The 19049-nt window shown below is 34.1% G+C and overlaps 1 protein-coding gene across 1 annotated transcript in view; it reads right to left on the reverse strand.

Annotated features, from left to right (window-relative positions):
- Positions 1-19049, reverse strand: part of LOC116842087 (head-specific guanylate cyclase) — a 100260-nt gene that overhangs the window by 4188 nt on the left and 77023 nt on the right. The window contains exons 4-6 of the mRNA XM_032810791.1: positions 8699-9044; positions 1525-1900; positions 1123-1302 (exon numbers count right to left, since the gene is read on the reverse strand). Coding sequence (XP_032666682.1) covers positions 1123-1302; positions 1525-1900; positions 8699-9044 — 902 coding nt within the window. The remainder of the gene's footprint in view (positions 1-1122; positions 1303-1524; positions 1901-8698; positions 9045-19049) is intronic.

The raw sequence follows: 19049 nt of genomic DNA on the forward strand, positions 1-19049 counted from the left end.
ATATATATATATATATATATATATATATATATATATATATATATATATATATATATATATAAGATAAATATATAAGATGTTCCTTTTTAAATGCCCCAAGCAAAAATCTCGAAAAATATGAAAGATATGGAAAAATGTTTCAGACAAAAGTTATATGGTTTGATAGAGGACATAAGAAAGTACCATTGGTTTGACCTTGCGTGGCACCGCCAAGGTCAGGTCGAGGTCAACTTTGCTTTTTTAAATAGAAATCTCTATTTTTTATTACGGAATTTTATTCTACGTAAAGAAATAATTTTTGTTTGAAAATATTTTTTATACAACCTCCATTTTCTAAGATATTTATGGAAATATTTCCAAAATTATTACTTTCAATAATTTTTTACTCGAATTCTATCAACTTTACCGAAAAATAGCAAGAGATAAAAATTGTTTATTTTCTTCTCGTAAAGATCTGAAAAATTTTTCAGAATTTTTTAATTAACTTTTTAGTATATCGTTTTCTTCATTTTCTTGAAGTACTAAAAAGTTTATAAAAAATTCTGAAAAAATTCTCAGAGTTCTACGAGAAGAAAATAGATAATTTTTATCTCTTGCTATTTCTCGGTAAAGTTGATAGAATTTTAGTAAAAAATTATTGAAACCAATAATTTTGTAGATATTTCGGTAAATATAAATAGAAAATAGAAGTCATATAAAAAAATTTTCAAACAAAAGTTGTTTGCTTTTTTATATAGAATAAAATTCTGTAATAAAAAAATATATGTTTCTATTTAAAAAAGTAAAGTTGAGCGCGACCTGACTTTGGCGGCGCCACGCAAGGTCAAACCAATGGTACCTTCTTATGTCTTTATCGAACCATATAACTTTTGTCTGAAACATTTTTCCGTATCTTCCATATTTTTGCTTAGAGCATTTAAATTGAAACACCCTGTGTATGTATGTGTATATATATATATATATATATATATATATATATATATATATATGTATATATATATATATATATATAATATCGCATTGATTATTGATAATAAGCACAATAACAGACCTGCGCATTTGACAATGAGCACCACGAGTAGTTGATTTACTTACGACAATAGTAGTTATGAATTTAATCACCTGTGCCCTGGCTTGCTCGCCGACGAGTATAACGTCCCTTGTAGCATCATGAAGAGGAATATCAGAAATGAAGAGTCCTCGACCCGTTAAGCCCTCCAACCCATTTAAGAACGGTGAGCTGACGAACAAAATCGAGTCGGATTCTGGACAATGTACCATTTGACCCTTCATTTCCAAGCCCTATAATGTAATGCAAAATATTTACATGTATATCTTTCTTGTTTCACGAATCCGGGTTATTGGGCTTACGGCGGCAATGATTTACAGTAATGGTACGTCTCAAAGCAAGAGTCTTTAAGTTAAACGGTCTCTTCGTTTAGTCTGCTTGTATTTACGTGTTTGTGTTATCGGGTTCGTGAGTAAGTTGATCATCTTGCGTTGGCAACCACATCATGAGCATACCTCCGCGGGATATTTATCGACGCCGTGCGGTCTCTGAAGGGTCAGGATGAACGGTGTGTTCGCGCGCTTTAGGATCTCGTGAAAGGTCAAAGTGACACCGTGGGGTCGTGTGAAGACGAAATACGTCGATATCTCTCTGCCCAGTCGATTGAGATGATGACCAAAAATCTTCATAAAGCCGACACCGAGCTGCACGAGTTCCAGCTGACGATCGACGACAAAGTGCCACGGGAATGCCTTGCAGAAGCTTGCTACCCCCATACGAAGGTCCGTTGCTTCAGTGGAAAGTGGACGGAAAGTGGGCGAGACTACATCGAAATCGTCGTCTACGTCGGTATCCAGCTGTCCGCTGTAACGCTCCGGAGTAATGCGATATCTGCAACAACGAGCAATCTCTTGTGGTTGCCATTTATACTATTGCGCGAGTATTTAATAAATATTTAATAATTTAGCGTCGGCTGCATTTCCCCAGTGAATATCGATAAGCATGCATGTTCGAAATATTCGGCAACACTCGTGTGTCTCATGTCAGGTAAAAGTACCAATGCCAGAATATGTACTTTAACTTGGACATTTTTATTGTTTTGGCTTTTAAATACGAATATTTAAATTCTCAATATAGAATATATGCATATATTTAATATATGCATATATTTAATATATGTATTATAGATGGGGAACTATCGATATTATATCTCATCGCGGGATAATTATTGATAGTGTTACATATTTTATAAAAAAATTAATAAAATAACTGTATAAATAACTGTATTAATAAAATAACCGTTTATTCGTGTCTTCTTTTTACCTTCTTACCTTTTTCATTAATTTATAAATTTTATTAATTTATTATTGCGCGCTAAATAGGCTTCAGTTGGTACTAAACAATTACATAAAATTAATTAAATAGTTTTATTTCACGTTAAAAAAATATAATAAAAGATGAATCACCGAGTACTTCAGAAAAGTATTTTAATAAAGAATTTAGGTATTTATTCTAATTTAAAAGTATCAACATATCTTTATTTTTTAGTTATAAATTTGCTTATTCTTCTGTGATATGATTTGATCAATATTATTGAAAATGCGTTTTGCTGTTACAGAAATAATCAGAACGTTAAGATTTATTTATTAATCTAAGCAGAAATCTAAGAAATAAATTTATTAATTGTTAATTTAAAATATTTTATTACAAACTATTATTTTCAAATAGATCAAATTGTGAAGAAAGAAACTATCAGAAACTGTTGATTGCCTTTGATTTTAAATTGACAATAGTTATTGATAATGTAAATTATCGATAGTTATCGATAGTGCCTTCGATAGCTTTCCATTCCTAATATATATATATACCATTTTAAAAGTTTAAATGTTGTTATTTAATTCTAATCTGGCACACTGAAATGATTTTCGCTTTTTTATATTTCTCCTAACCTAGTAAAAAATAAGAATTTTTGTTCCCCGTCTTAATTTATGTCAGTCATTTCTGAAACAATATGCCATACTACACGGAAAAAAAGGTTTGGTTGAATTAACCAAATATCTGGTCGAATATAAACGGTCCAGAAATTCCGATTGAAGTAACCCGAATTCTGTTTAACAAGATGTTTGGTTGACTTAAACAGAATTCGGATTACTTCAATCGGAATTTCTGGATTGTTGATATTCGACCAGTTATTTGATTAATTCAATCTTATTTGATTAATTCAACCTTTTTTTTCCGTATAAGAGAAATGTCAAAATGTAAAATATAAAGATGTAAAATAAAAATAATTTATATATTGTTATATTTCAGTTGTTTATATTAAATAAGAAAAGTTCTTTGTAAGTAGCTTATTTATTTCTGGCTATATTATACGTGATCAAAGTTTTAATATCATAAACTCTAATCACGTACAAAGAAAATTTCAGATAATTCTTTTAATAAAATTATTAATAATAATAATATTAGTATTATTAATATTATTAATATTATTAATATTATTAATATTATTAATATTATTAATATTATTAATAGTAATAATTTTAATAAAATTTGCACTTATTAATTTAAACGTAATAATTTAATTAATTTAATCTTTAATTAATTTTAACGTATTAATATATACTGTAAAAACTTGAAACTATTTGTTATTTTATTCGTTGATGATTGAAAAAAGTTTTTATACATACAAATAATTATTTTTTTTTGTCGAATTAAAATGTGTAATATTTTTTTTAAGTATTAAAAGAATATTTTGTTCAAGTATTAAAAGAATCCTAGAGTATTATAATTTCTTAAAGTCGTTTTCAAAGAAACTATAAATTTTCGCACAAACTAATGTTTTTATAATGTTCCTATTTATATTTGCAATAAAATGAAATACTTAAGTAAAATTAATTTGCATGATAATTTTTTTACATATATAATTGTACTTTATAGACTTAAAAGTATATTTATAATTTTTCATAGATTTTTATTAGCACTTTTATGGGAAATTTAAATAAGGGAAGACGAAACCGATTCGCCATATTAAGTTGCCAAAAAGATGCATACCATGTGAGAGTTAAAGATCAAAATAATAAATGTCCAGAGTTCTCCTAGCATTGATATGTTTACTTTATACATGTCTACGTAGGATTTATTGTGCAAATGTACATACAATATACAGGATAAACGACCAAACTTTAAATATGAATTTAGGACCTCCAAACAAACAAAACAATTTCCTCTGGAAATTTGCTCGCAAACGCTTCATTCAAGAGATATCGACATCTTAAATTACAGAACTATACGAATGAATAATGTTGAAATAGTTCTTGTTTTGAAAATTGAAAGTCATTGATAGGCTTTCGTTTGCACTGTTGTTGTTTTCTTTTGTACCAAATAATTGTCAGTTCACTAAATGCTTACGTGGGATAAACTAGTATCCTCGTACTATAATCATGCCTCGTATGTATTCTAATTAATGTTGTAATAAATTATTATGTTGTAAAATAATTAATTAATGTTGTAATGACTTTCAATCATTACAATGAAAAATTGTGCAAACGTGCGAAGAAATTACAGAAGCACAATGTCAGTCAGCCACTCATTCTGTCATCGATACAGCAATAAAAAAAGAGAATAGACCTTATTTCGTCATTATTCATTCGTATAGTTCTGTAACTTATGTCGATATCTCTTGAACGAAGCGTTTGCGAGCAAACTTCCACAGGAAATTTTTGTTTGTTTTGAGATCCTAAATTCATATTTGGTCGCTTAATCCGGGAACACCCTGTATATTATGCATGGCTAACATTTCTCTCGCAAAGTTAGGAATTTTACCCGTGACGATTATACCTACGATTTGTATCGTAGAATGTCGTACCATGCATGTCGTGGAAGTACTAACCAGTCGTGCTCCGTGCAACATTTAATTGGACTGGGAAATGTAAGTGATATGCGGTGACGGTATTTTGCACGTCATTCACATGTTCGCGCGTCCAACCCCGTCCTTTCAGAATTAACGTGACTCGCTGCTGCCGCACCTATCATCAAATATTTGCCACTGTCGGAGAATCAATATTTGTTCAAACGAAAGGTACTCTCACGTGCTGCTTTTGCCTATCCACATGAATTATATTCACATGACATTATTTCACTACACGCGATTCGGCGAGCAAACACATGAAACGTAGTCGTGGAGAGACGCGCAAATGTATGATGTACGACAAATGACAGCGCGACAATCCGGTAATTTTTTTTCAAACCGTATTTCGTATGCGATCGGAGCAGACGAGTATATCGTATCATGATCGAAACGTAGCATAAAGTTTGCGCAAACAAGAATTGTTTGAACAAATAACGAGCGACACGTACGATAGAATATGTGCAAATTAATTGAGCAAGGAATGGCGCGATATCACAAAGGTCATTCGCGTTCACAGTGCTTGTCGAGATTCGCATCGCGATATATTTATGTTGTCTGACAATATCGTTGCAGTTTTATATATCCATTTTTCTAGCTACTCGTTTTTTTCTTTATACTCGTTGATACGAAGATTTAATCGTACGATTGAATTGAAATTTTTAGCGAATATCGCGAAGATCGTAACTGTGTCGCACGGTTAATGTTGTGTCAACAATTTTCACCGTACATCTCTAGAAATCATGTTTTCAGCATTTTCACTGTTTTGATTTCCGTTGCTCCTCTCTCTTTCTCTCTCTCTCTCTCTCTCTCTCTCTCTCTCTTTCTCTTTTGCACCACTTTTTTTTCAATTTACGAATAACTGCCAACTGTTATCGAACTAAAATTGTGTCACGTCAGAATGAGGCAACACGCATTCTGCTTCTATCGCTATGGAAAGCTCGTTCGCGCGTGACATTCGATAACAATTTTTCGTATTCCTTGTTGGACGTATAGATAATCGATCTAGAACATTTCCTTATCCCTTTACCTCGATGCTTCGACGGCGTTTCTTAGTGCTGAGCATTTCAAAATCGTGTCGGACAGATACGGAAATTAAAAGCCACTGACGACTGGTGGTACGCTACGATTGGCAGAAGTTAAACAACTAGGGAAAACCGGGTTTAGAAATCACACGGATCAATTGTCACACTGAAAGAAAAATGTATGATATTTGGAACTATAATGGCATAGTAAAAATATTATAGTTAGGAATATAATTTTTATAGTAAACTATAATTTTTATAGTATAATATTTGTAATATTTACAATATAAGTATAGTATAACTAACCCGTGTAAAATTTTTACCAAGAATTATAATTATTTGAAATAAAAAATATGGTAAGGTGACAAATATTGAATGGTAAGAGAAATTAACTATTTTATATAGTCAATACAATTGGAATATTTGGCAAATATAGGTACATGTAACTATATTCCCAAAAGGTGCTTTACCATATATATAGAGTAATAAGATGGTGACTATAAATCTGTGTTCATTCTACTATATCTTCATGTTTAGATAAACTATAAATATATGTTTAAGGCCAAAACGAACTATAAAATATAGTGAGATTATAGTTATTCCAACTATTTTTTTCTCTCAGTGCACAAAGCTTATATCTCACGCAATAAATGGAGAAACATATTCTTCTGCACTGAGAGAAAAAAAATAGTTGGAATAATTATAATCTCACTATATTTTATAGTTCGTTTTGGCTTCAAACATATATTTATAGTTCATCTAAACATGAAGATATAATAGAATGAACACAGATTTATAGTCACCATCTTATTACTCTATATATATGGTAAAGCACCTTTTGGGAATATAGTTACATGTACCTATATTTGCCAAATATTCCAATTGTATTGACTATATAAAATAGTTAATTTCTCTTACCATTCAATATTTGCCACCTTACCAAATTTTTTATTTCAAATAATTATAATTCTTGGTAAAAATTTTACACGGGTCAGTTATACTATACTTATATTGTAAATATTACAAATATTATGGTAATATTTACTATAAAAATTATATTCCTAACTATAATATTTTTACTATGCCATTATAGATATAAATATCATACATTTTTCTCTCAGTGTGCATAGAAAAAAAAGATTTGATAATATATGGACAACTAAAAATATTAACTGCAGGAGCAAATTTTCTTGCTTTCATAGCAAAGTTATTTAGTTGTGATAGCTAAAAGATTTGCTAATATATATATTAACTGTAGGAGCAAATTTTCTTTCTTTTATAGCAAAATTATTTAGTTGTGATAGCTAAAAGATTTGCTAATATATATATTAGCAAATCTTTTAGCTATCACAACTAAATAACTTTGCTATGAAAACAAGAAAATTTGCTCCTGCAGTTAATATTTTTAGTTGTCCATATACTAGCAAATCTTTTTTTCCGTGTGGATACTATAAGTTGCGTGTATTATATTATTAAAGGAACCATAATATTGAGTGTACCAAATGGCTTATGACAAAATTTTATGTTGTATTTAGAAGCACATTTTCAAAATTAAACGCGGTAAATACATTTTTTTGCCTCTACTTTTATTGATCCGTTGGTTTTGAAATTTCTGGCCGCAGTCTCTATCTTAATCGTTATGTGCTTAGCTAATTTTTTCTCCATTTAGTTAACAGTTATTGCATAATTTATAAATATTACATAATTTATAAATATAATCTCTTTTATATCAAATAACCGTTCAAGTTAAATTCATTTAAATCAAATGGGATTAGTTGTCACGCGTTGCGAGTCCGTTACGTAGTTATGACGTAACTTACGCGAGAACATGGAAACATGTGCAATGTATAATATTATACATATCATAACAGTGAGTATAAGATCCTAAAGCTCAAAGTTGTTATTACAAAGTTTATAGGAACCATTATCTCTTTAGTTCAGTAACTGTTTACTGAACTTAATTATAAGATATTATTAACTTTAATAAAACTCTTAAAATCTTAAAATAGAAATAATTTGTCTTCTTCCTTTTATATAAAAGACAACCAATTGTGGATACATAGAAAAAAATAATTTGTTGGCCCAGCAAATTTTCTGCTGGTCTAACAAAATCTTTTCGTTATTGTATGAACAGCAAAAAGATTTGTTAAAGTACTAATCACTATTTGCTGGATATAAATTGCTGGATCTACAAATTATTTTGCTATGAGAACTATGATGGATTTATATAAGTATTTGCAGTTTTGCTCCGATAGTAAATAAATTTGCTAAGAATACATTATTTTGCATCAAATTAACGTGATTCTTAGGATAAATATACTCAACAAATCGTTTTCTATCCTGGCAACAAAACTATTTTTGCTCTGATAACGAATAATTTGTAAAATTAATTACGTTAACAAAATTGTTTGATGTCACTACGAATATGCAGTAGCAACGACGATTTTGCTAAAAGAGCAAAATTATTTTTCTTCGTATATAGATTAGGATAGTTACATTTGCACGACTTTGCGTATAACTAAATAACTTTTTCGTGTATACATATAAATAAGGATAATATATATTTATCTAGAAGTTGTATATATATGTGCACAATATTAAAAAATATATATGTAAGAAATGTGACAACCAGGCCTAGTTTCCCTTATTCACAAGAAGGAGAAGTCGAACTAAAATTAGGCATGACAGAATAGCGTAAGAAATGAAATTAACGGCCGCAGCTCTCGATAGAAAGAGTTGTATTACAGCATGATGATTTACCTAAAAAATTTAGTATTGTAGGGATCCGGCAGTATATACACGTCGGCTTTGTCGTTATAAAACTGCCTGGCGATGCCCTTGAGACTGCCAACCAGTAGATAAGCTATGGAAGGGTGGTCGGTGGTGAAATGTAGTTCCAATGCTTCCGGCGTGGCGATACACACAAACTCCGCCTCGGCGTCCGATCCGGACTGGTGCTGGACAACGTCGTTTACGCCGTCGAGTGTGGTCAGGAAGGCGGTCAGATCGTTCCCAAGGCAACGAAAGGCCCGTTCTAAGAGACCCACGCAAGCCGTGGAGATCAGCTCCTGGCCGAGTTGATCGAGAAACGCGTTCACGTCGACGTCTGCAAAAGTTCCGCAAACATTAATTCGTCGCGCGGGAATTCCACCGAGTCACGCAGGGGTCATTTATTTTTCTCTCGACGCGATGTTCGGAGAATTAAGCTTTGTAAACAACAAGCAGAGAACGGACAATGCGCGCGCGACATGTCGCTTTGAAGCTTTTACAGGAAGAATGAATTAATCAAATCTTGCATAATAATTCAGCGGATGTGTACTACACCGTAAAATACGAGACACTGGTTATACTTTAACGTTTACATATGATATTTTATGTATCGTCTGATATTCTTCTGTACGTATTCCACGTGAATACGTTATATCCTTCAGTTTCCTCGTTGATACGTTAACGTCTATATACGACGCGACGTGACTTTATTATCAAAACCAACGAAACATAACGTAGAAATATAAAAATATCTTTATCATTTTCACGTTGCACACACACACACACACACACACACACACGCACACGCACACACACACAGATCTTCTCGTACGAAAAGATATCTCGTGTTTACGTCAAGTTAATAGTAGCGCGAGGTACATCTACTTGAACTTTTCTCTCTCACTTTGCGGCTGCAAAGGGTTCATCCTCTCTGGAATCGCACTGAAAGTACCTATGAATGCTTAACACGACATTGAATACTAAATCAACGCGACGGAGAATTGCAATCTCGTGGGATCGATAATACACGCCACGTTTCAGCTCCGTCGAGGCCGGTGTGGTCGGCTCCCTTGCAAATCCGGAAATAGACGCGGTGAACAAGGGTCGCTCTATTGCTCTCATATTATTTCACGTCGGATGTCACTATGATAACACGACAATTATAATAACGTTCGCCCACGCGTGAAGATGCGATACGATCGTCCAGAATGTCGCATGCGCGCGCGTGGCGCTAACATGACGTGGCACCATATTGTACGTCCCAAATCGATGGGTTTTCACTCGATGCTCTTTAATCGACACTCCAGCGGCGACCGGCCTGATAATATTACCCGAGCTTTACAGTAAACATACGCGAAAATCTCGCTAGCGTGTCACCCTGTTAACCATGCCGAATATCGAGAGGCGCGATTATTCGATAGATGCGTTAGGTCATGTGATGAAACATCGCGGATGTTAATCCCGCGGTCGACGATATAGAATAACGCGCTTGAAAATGAATTCTGTTAGCTCTGATTTATGCGCTTGATATTTACGCCGCGATTATTCGGCAAACGGGAGAAAGAAAATTTTTGGTCGCCCGGCTATCTGGGTCACGGCGATACGCGCGAGAATAAACGGCGGCTCCGTGTTGTTCTGTCGCGAGCACGTGGAATTCTTCTTTTTATTGTGTTTGCGCGATGACGTAAATTCCGTCGACGATTTCGTCGTTTAATGTCGCAGGATGTCGTGCGTGTTGCCGGATCCCTCGTAAGTCAATCTTGCAAGTGGCCCAGTGCCCTGTACGTCTTCAGTGACAGCGAGGATCTTGGAGTCTCTGCTGAGATTGCATTACGCTGAGACGAGAAGTCCCTTCTATGCTTCGGTAACTGCGCCAACAACCACTTCCTGTCGTGTATACGAATGCGAGACGATCGCGAACGTAGCGAGCGAGCGGTATGAACGTGAAACGAGTTGTGGGTCACGGGAAATAATGTGTGGCTTACGCTCATGATTTGTCTTGACGGCGAGCTTACGAGCAAAAATACGTGTTTTCTACTTGTGTGATAAACTGCAATACATATTTGTCAACGATAAATGCGGTTTATGCGGGCGCCGCTCGTTGTTGCTAATAGAGTGCGAACTCACGAGAGTTTAATGCTCCACTCGCTTGCAAGTGACGCGGATATATCATGAGTTATAGACGGATTGGTAATTGATTCATTAGCGCGTGATTTCGCTTATTAATTGAACAAGATATTCACGAGGCAAGCCTTGTTTACACAAAATGTATCGAATCGCATTAAAATACGCAGCCTGCGCTTTTAGCAATGAACTTCGATATTCAAGGGTTGGTATAATCGTTTATGTGCAGGAACAGGTTCCACCAGAATGATAATTTCTTTACGGTGTACGCTTTTATATTATAGAAAAAAAAGTGAGGATGAGATAGGAGAGAAGGAAACAAGGAGAGAGAGGGAGAGAGAGGGAGAAAGAGAGAGGGGAGGAGACAGAGAAATAGGAAAGAGAAGGAAAGAGAAGAACTTGAATGAGCGAAAGAGAGGAGAAAGGCATAATAGCGGCACAATAGAGGCATAATAGCAGCGTAATAGAGGGAGAATAGAGGAGAGAGAGAGGAAGAGAGAAAGAAAAGATAAGAATGAGTTACCGCGAAAGAAAGAGAGAGAGAGGGGCGAGGAAGGGGAGTGATTTTATTTGAACTCGGAAAGTACGCGTTACGCTACCCTTGTCCTTTTTCCAGCAGGATTACATGCTTGGGTACGGAGATCACTTGAACCGAGAATACATGTGCTGCTGCCGTCGTCAAAGGAACGTCTTGACGCAGCGGGTAAGTAAACGATATATTTAACAGGAAACTATGGTACGTTACGTGTTTTACGGCGAGTAAACAAGCGCCTCATATAATCGCTCGCTGCGGGCTGACGGCGCGATGCGGCATTCTGTCTAATACGGTTATGTAACGCCTGGGCTCTCTATTATGTTCGGGCACCGTATTTCTAAGTTACGAGCGTTAAATTCCGTTCACGATGCGTTCTGCGTTGGTGCAGGCTATTAGTCACGAAGGGCGCGTTATTCGCACCCGACGATCGTTGTCTTCCTTTAGGCGTCTCGCCGGCCGGGCCCATTCACTAGTTCCGATGAAAGAGGAAGTCAGATCTGAATACATTGCATGCGCATATCGATTGTTCATGATGATTAATGGGACGTTTCTGAAGCGTCCTCCACTGTAACTACAGTACTCGACGGCCGAACGCAAATTGGGTTAACATGCGCTCGAAGATGAAGGATCGCGCAAAACCATCTGACAGCGAACAACGCTGTCAAACACGTAGTCTCAATCATCCTTGATCCTTTGATTCGTTGGTGTTGTTTGACCATACGTTTGTCGAACGATATGTAGTGTAAGCGAAGTGATGTAGTATTAAATTTCTTCTATTTTCGAGTCTTTTATTATATATTTATAGGAAAATTGAAACTCCTTTTTTTACTGGCAACCGGAAAGTTCACAAGATGTTCGCTTCTAATACATTTTGAACGAAGAGAGAACGATACATAGTAGAGTAGAATATATTACTTCTAGCCGGTATCTCGTGGGGAGTAAAGAAAAATCACTAAAATCCATTAGAAACCACTAAAATTCATCAAAAACCACACCAAATCACTAAATCCCTTAAAAACTTCAGAAAAATCTAAAATTTTGTATCTCCCAAAAATCTTCCTATTATTCAAAAATCTCAAAATTAAGCAAAAACATTAAAATTTATCAAATCCCCTTAAATTTAGTGATAATTTTACAATTTTTAATGTTTTTCTAAATCAGCATTTCATTTCTAGCCGGAATCTTATGGGGCAAAGAAAAATCACCTAAAACCACCAAAATCTAGGTACATTTACCTCAAAAATTGCAAAAATAAAGGAAAACTCACCTTAAAACAATTCTTAGGTCTAGCAAATTTTGGCGTAATCAAGGTATAAGTTCTTCAAATAATATAAGCTTTTAATCCATTAAAACGCTCAAAAGCACTCGTATTCCATCACAAAAATATGTTAGAATTTCTGGCCGGTCTCTTTGTGGAAGATCAAAAAATCACTTAAAATCATCCTAAATCACCACAAAAACGACCCTTTGGATTTAGCATCTTTGATGTAATCACATAAAAACAAAGACGCTGTTGGCGAACCAATGCGAAACCATTTCCTGTTTTGTTGATTTGAATATTGTTTGAATGTTGTGTGATGTCATTATTTTTAACTGTATTATATAGCTATGTAAGTTTTTGTATTTTTACCATTTCCATTCGATTCCATTCCTTTGATTAAAACGTTTTATGAAACTTATAGCGGTTAAATATGACTTAATTCACCGTAAATAGCGAAAACCCAATAGACGCTACGCGTCCTGGCGGCGAAGTCGCCAAGAACCATAGATTTAAAAATCGTGCAAAACTATCTCAAAACACTACGTTTTAAACCCTAAACATCCACAAAAGCACTACCTCCCATCACGAAAAAGCAGAATTTTTTTTTAAACGATGATATTAAAAACGACACCTCCGGAGTATTCGAAATTTCTAGGGTACTCAATCTAGCGAAGTAGACCTAGATATTTTTAACGCACTCTGCATTTGGAGATTTAAAAAAAACATAATAAAACTATTAAAAAACAGGTTTTAAAAGAACCTTTAAAAAGTAACAAAAAAAAGAAAACTATCAAAAAACAACCTTGCATTTGTGGTGCACTTCAGATTGGTCAAAAATTTTAAGTTCAAACAAAAAACAGGTAAAATCAAGATTTTTTATATCTCTCAATTAACATGTAAAAAGCTTTTATTGATTATTGGATATTAGCTGAAATTTTACAATTTTTTCTGATCATTTAGTATTCAAAAAATTTGTATTATTAAAAATATTACAAACAAACAAGCAAACAAAAATATGTTTTTTGTCCTAAAACAGTTATATCCACACTTTAAGCATCATTTTTGTTCGTATTTGTACTATTTTAAAGCAAGAAAAACTAGCATTTTAACTGAACATTGCACCTAATAAATATTTATAGGAAACTTATAGTACAGATGAAGCAACGTGTCAGCTTCGGAATGAAATTGCGACGAAGGGGGCCGCCTTGAAGAATAAGGATATCGAAGTAGAGAAGTTGCAGAAGAAGTTAAACAACCATGAGAGTAATATGAAGAAGTCACTGGAAGAACAAGAACTTGAACTCCTTCAGAAATTAATTGAATCCCAGGCGACAATAATCACTTGCTAATAGGAAGCAATTAAAGAGGCAGACAGGATCAACGAATTGGAACGTGAATTGCACAGATTAGAATCTAAACAGATTAGAATTAAATCTAAACTGGTAGGTTAATTTCTTTATCTATAAGTATCAAGACCGAGCGCCAAATAGTGCTCGCAATTATAATACTAGAATACTTTATGGGAAACAATAGAACCCGGTACCAGTTGCTTGGGAGGAGAGCAGATTATTTACTCATTGCTAGAAGTAACTTTAACTTTAAGAGATCCTTGGTCAAATGGTGACACTTGCCACAATGCACGAATGAATTGTAATTCGTCAGGTGCAAAGTTATCATCTCTTAATACCATTTCTTATTTCAATGGATAAACATCATGAACATTGATGTTCATTCTGGAAATGATAGTGGTTTTCACATCGCTCTTATATCCCTCTTTCTTCAGCGCATCTTCACATTGATTGAAGAATAAAGCCTAGCCTATTTCCCTGAATTTACCATCCTTAACACTAATCCTCGTTCTCGAACGTTCTCGAACGTTGTTAAAGTCAGTCTCAGCAATTATACAATTTCAGCCTTCTAGTTGCTTGGTCCTAGAAGTAAAAAGGGAGAGAAAAAATAAATAAAAAAACAGTCTAAGAATCTATAATTACGAGCGCCATTTGGCGCTCGGTCTTGATACTTATAGATAAAGAAATTAACCTACTAGTTTAGATTTAATTCTAGTCTGTTTAGATTCTAATCTGTGCAATTCACGTTCCAATTCGTTGATCCTGTCTGCCTTTTTAATTGCTTCCTGTTGGCAAGTGATTACCGTCGCCTGGAATTCAACTAATTTTTGAAGGAGTTCAAGTTCTTGTTCTTCCAGTGACTTCTTCATATCACTCTCATGGTTGTTTAACTTCTTCTGCAACTTCTCTACTTCGATGTCCTTATTTTTCAAGGCGGTCCCTTTCATCACAATTTCATTCCAAAGCTGACACGTTGTTTCATCTGTATTTTTCTTCAGCATATCATATGTTATGTGGATCAGAGAAACTTCTTTGTCAACTTTGTGGTTTTGTTTTTGTAAACTTTATTGTGCTTTGGTTTGAATTGTAATCAATCCTGCATGCGTATCGCGTATGTAATCGCTAGCGTGTATACACGAATCGTGACTACGTTTCCTGACGTGACGCTGCTCCTGATCGCGATGACGTCTTATAAGTTAGCGGAACAAAGTCAGCAGAATAAATTCTAACTAATGTTTTTATTTGTTGCTCATTTGTTGCTAAAAAGTTGCCAAAGAAAAAAATTTGTTGCTCTGTTAGTTTTTTCTAAAAACGATGTTCCGCTAAAAGAAGATGAAGAGTAAACTACGAGAAAAAATTTGTTGCTCGATTGAATTTGATACTGGCGTGTTGCCTAAATCTGTTGCTCTAAAAATATCCAAGTTACGAATTTGTTGCTCGCCTAATATATTTAAATAATAGCGAAGAAGTTACCAGCGTGCAAGGAGTCACAAGAGTAAACTATAAGAAAAAAATTGTTCCTTGCATAAATTTAATACTGGTGTGTTGCCTGAATTTGTTGCTCTGAAAATATCCAAGTTACGAAATTGTTGCTCGCCTAATATGTTTAAATAACAGCGGAGAAGTTACCAGCGTGCAAAGAGTCTCAAGAGTAAACAATTAGAAAAAAATTGTTGCTCGCTTAAATTTGATACTGATGTATTGCTTGAATTTGTTGCTTATTTGTTGCTAAAAAGTTGCTAAAGCTAGAGAAAAAATTTGTTGCTGTTAGTTTTTTTTAAAAACGACGTTCCGCTAAAGAAAGATTAGTTAGCGGAACAATATGTAAATAACAACGGAAGAATAAAAAATCGAATATTATAATAGCATAGGAATTTGTTGCTAATTAGTTGCTCACAAAATACGTTAGTCCGGAATATATTGCTCCGCTATTTTTTTTTTTTTTTATAATGTTCCGCTAAAAGAAGATGAAAAGTAAACTACGAGAAAAAATTTGTTGCTCGATTGAATTTGATATTGGCGTTGCCTGAATCTGTTGCTCTGAAAATATCTAAGTTACGAATTTGTTGCTCGCCTAATATATTTAAATAATAGCGGAGAAGTTACCAGCGTGCAAGGAGTCACAAGAGTAAACTATTAGAAAAAAAATTGTTGCTCACTTAAATTTGATACTGGTCTGTTGCCTGAATTTATTGCTCTTGAAACATCAAAGTTATGAATTTATTACTTATGTTGTAAATAGCAGTAAATGTGTATCTATGGATTATATATAACACAAAAAGTTTTGAAAATTTATATTTTATTCGTATCTGTTTTTATTTTATATTTTGTTCAATACATATATTAATAATTGTGGATCTGTTTTATAATTTTCAGATTTTTTTTTCAACTTTTTCTGTTAAATCATCATGTTTCGTACGGACGCTGCCATCCGCACGGACAGAGTACGGCGGCCCAGGCGCAGGCCGCTCGCGCGCAAACTCCGCTCGCCGCTACCTCGCGCCGTCGTCGCTACGCGGCGGCGATCTCATCCGGGCCGCCGCTCGCGGTTAAATCCTGGTTCGGCGTCTATATAAGACGGCGCGAGCGACGACTTGAGGCCTTTTGAGTGCGCGTTGCATGTTAGGTCACTGCCAGGGGACACAAACTCGCTCTTTGATCTGTTCTTTTCAGCTGCACTGCTGAACTGGTACAATAAGTTAAAGTGAGACAAGTATATTTTTTCTCACTCTAACTTATTGCGCCAGTTCAGCAGTGCAGCTGAAAAGAACAGACCACTTGTAAAAATTGGCTCCCGTTTTTAGTGGCGCCCTTTGAAATTGTATCCGGATGTGGGCAAACTCAACGGTTGACGTCTGCGGAGTGGGGATATGCGTCAATTGAAATATGCTCATGAACTGGCGCGCATAAACAGATGTTCTTGAGATATTCTAGCGAGCAATAGCGAGCAACAGCGAGCATATATAAAGCGAAAAATATATATATTATTATCTTATTATTAATCATTATAGAATAGTAATAGCGTAGTAATAGTACTAAAACAATTAGCAAAGTCGTAGAAGTAGCAACTAATCTACAATACATATATACAGTAGACGTACAACACACACACACACACATACATACACACACACATATATATATATACACACCACACGCACGCACGCCGTACGCATATACACAGAATTTATTAATTCAATAGTACATTTATTGAATAAATTTATCATGGAGTTCAATATTTATGTACAATGAGTCCACAATATATTTTCACATATATTTCATGGACTTTCACAACGATCTCTATTGTACCATATCGCTTGTTCTTAACAGTAAAAAAAGTGGTTGTAATTACCATACACATTAAATATTGTTTAAATGTTAATATTTATAGTAATATGAATAAATAGATATTCACTGTCACGTAATGTACGGCATCGCAAGTGTTATTGGATACCTCATATAATTTGGTTCTTTCATTTTTTAATTCTCATAATCTTATGGAAATAGTAAAAAATATACATTTATACATGTGCATATATGGATGAACACAACTGTATATGTGCCATATGTGCATAAGTTGCTTGCTATTGCTCCTTATAACGTCTGCTGTGCGCGCCATTCATACTTCCATTGGCGCGCATCCTCACTCCGCGTGACGTCACCCATTTAGTTCGGCCACTTCCGGAGATCTCAGAGGGCGGTAGCTGTAGGTAGTGCCACTTACCAGACGGGAGTTATTGGTCACTGCTTTTAGAGTGTCTACGACACGTTAGCTTTCCTCGTACGAGACATTTTGGTATCTCCACCTCCTCGACACTACTGACCGGCTGATAAGGAGAATTGCCGCGAACTGCTAACTTTACTTTTGAATGAGACATAATGCATTCGAAAGGGGAGGTCGAGAGTATAAATCGTGTTAAGGTTTTGGGTATATAGCTTTGACTATATAACCATGGACTGCTAGCGACGATTCTAAGCGTCTGTCAACATCTGTAGCGCCGCCAGGACCAAACAACGATAAAAGAAGGAACTCAGTAGAGCAAAACAGAGTTAGCAACGTAAACGCTTTTAATATCCGCGTATCACATGGTGATACGTATTGGAAAGACGTAATAGTATAGTAGAAGTAATAAAAACAATTAGAAAAAGAATTTTCTTGAAAACCACAAATACTTTGTAACAAAATTAATTATAGAAAATTATGTTAAAATTGTTATGAATTATGAGGGAAAATTAATGAGCCAAAAATATCAATATATCAGACATAAATTGATAAAAATTATTTTATTTCAAGAACAATAATATAACGTCATTTGGGGTAACTTTTATATCGCTGATATGAAAGTTCTACCTCTATCCGTTTAATGATGCCACATGTTTTTGTAAGCCGTTGCAAATTGTTCAAAATTATCCCGGTGTTTCAAGTTACCTCAAATGACGGAATTTTAAATAATGTTTAAAAAATGTTAAACTTTCTTTTTATAATATTACATATGTATTATATAAACATTCTTAATATATATATATATATATATATATATATATATATATATATATATATATATATATATATATATTAAGAATGTTTATATAATACATATGTAATATTATAAAAAGAAAGTTTAACATTTTTTAAACATTATTTAAAATTCCGTCATTTGAGGTAACTTGAAACACCGGGATAATTTTGAACAATTTGCAACGGCTTACAAAAACATGTGGCATCATTAAACGGATAGAGGTAGAACTTTCATATCAGCGATATAAAAGTTACCCCAAATGACGTTATATTATTGTTCTTGAAATAAAATAATTTTTATCAATTTATGTCTGATATATTGATATTTTTGGCTCATTAATTTTCCCTCATAATTCATAACAATTTTAACATAATTTTCTATAATTAATTTTGTTACAAAGTATTTGTGGTTTTCAAGAAAATTCTTTTTCTAATTGTTTTTATTACTTCTACTATACTATTACGTCTTTCCAATACGTATCACCATGTGATACGCGGATATTAAAAGCGTTTACGTTGCTAACTCTGTTTTGCTCTACTGAGTTCCTTCTTTT

This window comes from Odontomachus brunneus, unplaced genomic scaffold (assembly GCF_010583005.1).
Source record: "Odontomachus brunneus isolate Ranch 3 - 2012 unplaced genomic scaffold, Obru_v1 Obru_scaffold_002, whole genome shotgun sequence".
Classification (NCBI taxonomy): domain Eukaryota; kingdom Metazoa; phylum Arthropoda; class Insecta; order Hymenoptera; family Formicidae; genus Odontomachus; species Odontomachus brunneus.